Below are 7,659 nucleotides of genomic sequence, written 5' to 3'. Positions count from 1 at the left end.
GAAACCTTGGAAAAAAGTATATATTTAGCAGCATGACTATGACATGGCCACGTAAAGAAGGCTAGTTCCCTACAGCTCTACATTGACAAAGGCAGAAGCATTCTTCTTTCACTTTTCCTGTTTTGTCTTACATGTTTAGTTTTTCTCATGCAAATAAGAAAAACTGTTGTGACACATATCAAGACAAAGGCAAGCCTCATATGCCTGAAATATAAAGAAACTGCCGAGAGAACAAGGAAAGCAAATATCAACAGCTCCCATATTATAGAGATCACATCCAGCCTGCATTCACAAGATTAAAAAACATTCCCAGAATCAGAAATTTGGTCCTCCTTAAGGTACATATCAGCTGTATTACTTACAATATAGAGAAATAAAAATAAAGAATGTTAGAACTGTTATACAGAGCACTCAATTGCTTATCATCAGTTGTTAGATGGACTCCTAGAGATATCAATAATTCCTAGATATCAATCAATAATCAAAAAAAGACTTTTTTTTGAATCCATCATACAACAATGTAGGATATTCAACTTCATTAATTTGCGCAGGGGCAGGGGAGGGGGGGTGTTGGGCGAGAGAGAGTAATATTGTGTCAAGAAAGGCAGACAGATGCCACAAGAATGCATGACGTGGGTGCAATTTCAATGACCAATATAATTGGGTATAAGACACTGCATAACAGGAATATACTTCAGATAAATATTTTACACCTGCAGAATTATCATGCCCAACAGAATTAAAACTGGGAAGTTGAATGATGATCATTGTACAATCACCACACGAGATGGAACTTACGGGTAAATTCATTAAAGACCATAAGATCAACATCATCTTGCAAATACATAGATGAGCACACAAGTTGGGAAAAAAGGTGAATTCTTGACATGCCATGGTAGTAAGTAGACATAAAGACACTTGAAGTTGCATTAGTGGGAGAGAAGATGATGGAAAATTAATGAAGAAGGTGCAACTGTATGCTATCAAAAGATCAGTTACCAGTCAGGTCCGTTTAAAAAAGGATAGAGTAGAGTAGAGAGAAATGGGAGTAAAGTCTCACCAGCTACTGGATAAGCTGTCAAAGAAGCTACTCTAAATATGACAAGTCCCCCATGGATTCGATAAGAAGGAAATGAAAAAAAGGAACGAAACGAAATAAAGCATTTCTAGCGGATGAGCTTCTCCCAATTATGTCTGGTAATAGAATAGGGCGGCTTGCTCTGCTTGAAAGCAAATAATGAAGAATTGACATTTCTATCTTCTTTAAGTAAGGAACTAGACCTTAACAAGTATAGATAACAAAAAAGGCATAATATAACCAACCTAGGTAGACAAGCAATGCTTGTTAGTCACATTGATGGTTATGGCCATGGTATACAACACCAGATCGAACTGCTTGATTCGGCCAGTACATGCCGTACTGACCATAAATCGGAATGAATTTTGGTCTCGGTACAAAAAGGGGCCTAAACTAGTGCAGACTGGTCCTTACTAGGAAGAATTGCTTGGAACCAAGCGGCTCTAGGCAGTTAAGGCTGGTAAGGGTCTGATTCAAGCCTAATTGACCTCTTCCACTCAATAATTGAGGGAGAAAAGCTCACCACACTATTTCTTCCTCTGTTTCATCAGTGAGCAACATAGGTAAGGAGAGAGAGGAGAAAGAAAGGTAGATGCAATACCGATCTTGCTGATGAGATGGTGCATCAAGTGGGAATCCTGGATGTATCAGGATCCTCCCGATACTCAGGATCATCATCTGTATCAGATCATATCCTTCCGTGCAAGGTTATGACCCATAGGGATATGCATCCTCTAAGTCTCCATGTTCAAGCTAGTATCATCCTCCTCAGCCTCTGTCAGACTATGGATCAGACCTTGCTTGGTCTTTTTTTGGATTTCCGCCACTATACCCAACAAAGTAGCATGGCTATCTACCAGTAGCCCAAGTGGGTACACTACCAAGGCTGAAGTCAAGTCCCAAATCTCAATTAAGAACATGATGTGAATGTATATTAGGGACACCGATGACTTGGATTTGAACATATGCATGTATGTTGCATTTCCAATTTCTACTATAAGTATTTATAATTTCAATGTTATCCTTAGGTAATTTAACATCTATTATATACCCACACTATTCTTTAGACATGTAAGATAGACAAAATTTAAGTATATCACATTTCAACATCAAAAACAAACTCAAAAATCCTATTTTCCACTCAAAACTAAATAAACATCAGAAAAAAAAGGTTTTTTGTGTATGTGTACGAATGGATATAGTATGATACCAATATTGTACTATATCGGTCTTCCACTTATATGCAGTCTAATACTGAGACAACAAGCCTTGGTTATCGTAATAAATATCAAAAAATACTAGAACGATTATTGAAGAATAACAATGATATCTTAATAACATGACCAGAATTTGAAGAGCTTTTAAGAAAATTTCAAACAAAACTGGGCACAAGCAAATTTGATACCAGAAGCAGAAAATATTTATAGAATTTTAAAGGGCACGAACTCCTAATGGTCACATAAGCATTATCCAAATACCATAGATAGTCAAAGGCTCAAAGCTCTCAATCATTTAGAAACAATGGCTTAAAATTAGTTCTATACAGATTTCATGAAAAAACATGTAGAGGAGATGAGTCAAATCATAAACATTTGTTGTCCTTCAATTGTCAATATTTAATGGGTATCAGCTAAGAGTTTGTGTACAATGGCAGGGTGAAAATGCCCTGTATTTGGTGTGTTACAAGTCGCTCTCCTAAAACTAAGGTTGCAAAACCAAGATTACAAAGATACGCATTAGAGGATGGTACCAAATTAGGCCAGCTCTTCATATAATTCTTCCTTCTACATCATCCTTCAAATCCCAATGAACTTCATCAACAATATTCTTTTATGCACATGGTGGTGCACATGATCTTTTTTATCTTGGTTTTTCTTCCATAAGTTCTTTTTTACTTTATGTACTTCTGCTTCTTTATAAACACCAAACGTTACTTCTTTAAAAACATCAAACGTTGCTTTTTTCAGGCATTTGATGCCCCAATACATGCAAAGGAAACCAAAGAGACAGAAGAAAATTGAGTAACCAATAGATCATGATACCTCATCTGGACATATCTGATGCCTCTTTTTTATTACTAGTACAATCTAGAATTGTTGTTTGACTTTAGCATACCAGTGATATTCTAAGTCCAATTTTCACTTAGATTAGACACCTTTTAGCTACCAAAGTTAAGTATGGAAGAAAGAACAAGGGCAGATACAATTACAAGAGAAGAGAAGCAAAAATCACAAAATTCTTAGGGCATGGAAGCACCTATGAAATATTTCTACATATTAACATCCAACACCATAAAATAATAAAAAATCTACCTAACAAGTTAGTAAATTTAAATAAATTATGATACGAGGTTTCTTAAAATTGATAAAAAAAATAAACAACAGATCTATTATTGAACTATGATCAATTTTGGTTAAGTGTTGAAACCAGCAAAGTTACGTAGAAGGGGTTGAAGCATTAGACAATCTGCAATAAAGCAGGAGCAAGGTTTCATGGGTGTGACACCCTAAATTAAAGTTACTGACTATTTTCTAATTAGAGCTTTGATGAACATCATGATTAATCATAAGATTCTTTTTTAATAACACAAAACATGGCTGATTTTCTAGATTTATTGTAATCCATCTTCAAAATTTTCCTTTAAACAAGTTCAACAACCTCAATACTCTGGAAACAACTATTAAAAAAAATATCAAAAGAATGCCAAGAATGCCAAGGTATCGATCGTATTTGCAGTCCATATATAATCATTATCTATATTTTATTCTGTGAATAATAGTTTTTTTTAACTTTCAACATTTAACATCATTTACCATTTAACATAAAAAAACAAATAACATGAAATAACAAATAATATATATATATATTATTTTTTATTTTTTATTATTGTTGCATATTGTTCTTTTCGAAAGAGATAAGAATTGGTGAATCGGAAACAATTATTAATTATAAAAAAAATCTCAATTTGTTTGTTTTCTTATGGAATATACATATCAATATGCATGGATAATACCTTTTCTTTCACTTACAGTTACTATGTCAATAGGATTTGGACTTATACTTATTCCAACAGCAACAAAACATATTTATCATATATGAGTTTTTCCTAGTATTTTTCTGTTAAGAATAGCTATGGGTTTTCGGCTAATCTATCTATTAAACAAATAAATGGAAGTTTTATTTATCAATATCTATGGTCTTGGACCCTATATATTGATTTCTCCTTAAGAGTTTGGATATTTAATCGATCCACTTATTTCTATTATGTCAATACTAATTACTACTATTGGAGTTATGATTCTTATTTATAGTGACAATTATATATCTCACGACCAAGGATATTTGAGATGTTTTGCTTACATGAGTTTTTCCAATACTTTCATGTTGAGATTAGTTACTAGTTCTAATTTGATACAAATTCATTTTTTGGAAACTAGTGGGAATGTATTCATATTTATTAATAGGATTTTGGTTCACACAACCGATTTCCGCAAGTGCTTGTCAAAAAGCCTTTGTAACTAATCGTATAGAAGATTTTGATCTATTATTAGGAATCTTAGGTCTTTATTGGATAACAGGTAGTTTGGAATTTCGAAATTTATTCGAAATAGCTAATAACTTGATCCATATTAATGGGTTTAGTTTCTTATTTGGTACTTTGTGTGCCTCTTTATTATTTGTCGGTGCAGTTGCTAAATCTGCACAATTCTCCCTCCACGTATGGTTACCTAATGCCATAGAAGGACCTACTCCTATCTCGGCCCTCATACATGCTGCAACTATGGTACCAGCAGGAATTTTTCTTGTAGCTTGGCTTATTCCTCTTTTTATAGACATACCTTATATAATGAATTTCATTTTTTTAATAGGTGTAATAACAGTACTATTAGGAGCTACTTTTTCTCTTGCTCAAAGAGACATTAAAAGCAATTTAGCCTATTCGACAATGTCTCAATTAGGTTATATTATGTTAGCTCTAGGTATAGGTTCTTATCGAACAGTTTTATTCCATTTGATCACTCATGGGTATTCTAAAGCTTTATTGTTTTGGGATCTGGATCTATTATTCATTCAATGGAACCTATTGTTGGATATTCACCGAAAAAAAGTCAGAATATGGTTCTTATAGGTGGTTTAACAAGATATATTCCAATTACAAGAACTACTTTTTCATTAGGTATACTTTTTCTTTGTAGTGTATATATATATATATATATGGTCCTTGCCAACTTTATTTAAAATTTTTAAAATAAAGAAAGAACCCTGACGGACTCCGGTTTCAAAAGAAACAGGGGTCCAGAGGTTCTTATCGAACAGTTTTATTCCATTTGATCACTCATGGGTATTCTAAAGCTTTATTGTTTTGGGATCTGGATCCATTATTCATTCAATGGAACCTATTGTTGGATATTCACCGAAAAAAAGTCAGAATATGGTTCTTATAGGTGGTTTAACAAGATATATTCCAATTACAAGAACTACTTTTTCATTAGGTATACTTTTTCTTTGTAGTGTATATATATATATATGGTCCTTGCCAACTTTATTTAAAATTTTTAAAATAAAGAAAGAACCCTGACGGACTCCGGTTTCAAAAGAAACAGGGGTCCAGAAAGTGGAGCCCCTCCTCTGACCCTCTACGGCCCTCTGGCAGCCCTCCCTCCCTTCCTCCCCCTCGCTCTCTCACTATTTTCCTCTCTTTCTTTCTTCCTCTCCCTCTCCTGGCGGTTTCCAATTTTGAATGCCAGAACCATCTCGGTTCGCTGCCAGCACGGCTCGATACGTCCCAAATCAGGTGGTCCGGGACGGTTTTGCATTCTTTGATCTCATCATTTATTTTTTGTTAGTTATTGAAATACACCAGGTACTTCCTGAAAAATTAAACTAGTCTAGTTTGGGTCGCTGGCATGCCAAATCGAAAGAGAATATTCCCAAAACAAATGAAGTAAGGAAGTAATAACTCATAGCTAGAAAACCAAAAGAGGTTTGATTACATCAAAACATTACAGGTACTTGACTACAGGACATATATTCCCCAAGATGGAACTGTTGCCATGCCAGAGAATAAAAACATAACACGATGCATTCACCCAAGGAACCATCATAGTGGTTGAAGGTAATGATCAGTTAGAAATTGTGCAGAGAAGAGCCAGATCGTGGCTTGAGTCTTCCCTTTTAAACTTGACAACATTTTAAAAATCTAAGTGATATGGATCACAATTGTAATTTATTTGATTAACTAGTATATCTTCCACAAATATCGTCCAGCCCGATTTCACAATATATTTTTTGTTAGTGAATGTGTGTAATTTTATACCATTGGACTAATGATGAAATACTATCCAAGACTCATAACCAATTCCTAAAATAACAAACACAAGTATAGTGGTGAGGAAAAAGAAAAGAATAAGCAGGCAGCCTGCTGCATACAACAGCAGATTCGTCCAGGTTCATATGCTGACATCTTAAAGAGAGCAATTTCAAGCCTGAGATTTACAGTTAATTCAGAAATTTGAATTTTAGCCCAACTTTGAAGGAAAAAGAGAAAAGAAATTCCAGCTCTCAGCATGGTTAACTTCCCACACCACCAGTAACAACTTGATTTATGGGAAAGAAAAAAACAATTAGTTCTTACATTTTATCATTATTAAGAAGCAGCCAGAGTAACCCAAGTAAACTCATTTTTCCCTGGCAAACCAAAAAACATGATCCAAGAGGAGACATGTAACTAAGAAGATCCATATGATCAAATTCGATGGAGTTCAAAAGAACTAATTAAGAGATTTTAAGTAAACAGGAAGCAAATCCAAGAGGGGTGAGTTGGTGGGCACCTGGAAGGGATGTTGGAGGTGGAGGAGAAGAAGGCGGCGGAAGCCCACTCGTTCTTGGACCGGATCTGGTACTCCCTCAACTGCTCCGCCAGATTCGACCGCGTTATCATCCCCAAATCTCTTCCCCTTCTTTTCCGTTCCTTCTTTTTTTTCTTCTTCTCGGCTACCTGCAATCGATCGTGTTCTGTTGGAGAGGATGGAAGGAGCCGAACGCGACAGCGGTTTACGGCCGCCGGTAGCTCCTAAGAGATTCCAAATTCGAGCCTTCAGATATCGGAACGGAGGTTTTGGAACTCCCTGGAAAAACACGGCCAGCTTTTGGAAAGGATCGTACCGACATAAGGGTATTAGTGGGTCCGATAACCCACTAACCCCATCCAAATCCGATCCAAAAATTTAGGTTTGTAACCTACCGAGGTCCTGTTTGGAAGAGTTGTTGGCAGTAGAGCTTTTCGAACTAGAGCTATTGAAAGTAAAGTTTTCTGAAGTAGAGCTTTTTATAAAAAGCTATTTGCTGTTTTGTAACTAAATTTTTAAAATGTTGTGGCACTTTAATATATATTTGGTAAATAAACTGAAAAAGTACTTTTGAATTTGATAGAATTATAACTCAAATCTTAGTGGATACATTTATTATGCATATATATATATATATATATATATATATATATATATATATATATATATATATATATATATATATATATATATGAATGCTAAATATCTAATTATAACTAGATATGACTATTT

General features: G+C 34.7%; 1 protein-coding gene across 1 annotated transcript; it reads right to left on the bottom strand.

Annotated features, from left to right (window-relative positions):
* On the bottom strand, positions 1 to 7,169 carry LOC103697680 (uncharacterized). The gene is made up of 2 exons (XM_008779585.3): positions 6,910 to 7,169; positions 1 to 282 (listed from the first exon to the last, which is right to left on the bottom strand). The coding sequence occupies exons 1-2, from the start codon at positions 7,017 to 7,019 to the stop codon at positions 78 to 80; spliced, it is 315 nt and encodes a 104-aa protein (XP_008777807.1). The 5' UTR covers positions 7,020 to 7,169; the 3' UTR covers positions 1 to 77.
* Between the last annotated feature and the right edge of the window lie 490 nt (positions 7,170 to 7,659).

Source organism: Phoenix dactylifera, chromosome 6 (genome assembly GCF_051530095.1).
Source record: "Phoenix dactylifera cultivar Ajwa chromosome 6, Ajwa_hap1_PhDact_Kaust_v1.1, whole genome shotgun sequence".
NCBI lineage: Eukaryota > Viridiplantae > Streptophyta > Magnoliopsida > Arecales > Arecaceae > Phoenix > Phoenix dactylifera.
The sequence above is the reverse complement of the archived record's forward strand: the minus strand, read 5'-3'. Positions and strand labels throughout refer to the sequence as shown.

Excerpts from the sequence above, each read along its gene's own strand:
- LOC103697680 (XM_008779585.3), bottom strand. The coding sequence starts at position 7,019 with ATGATAACGCGGTCGAATCTGGCGGAGCAGTTGAGGGAGTACCAGATC. Across the intron at positions 283-6,909 it reads ACCTCCAACATCCCTTCCAG|GCTGGATGTGATCTCTATAA; the intron begins GTGCCCACCAAC and ends TTGTGAATGCAG.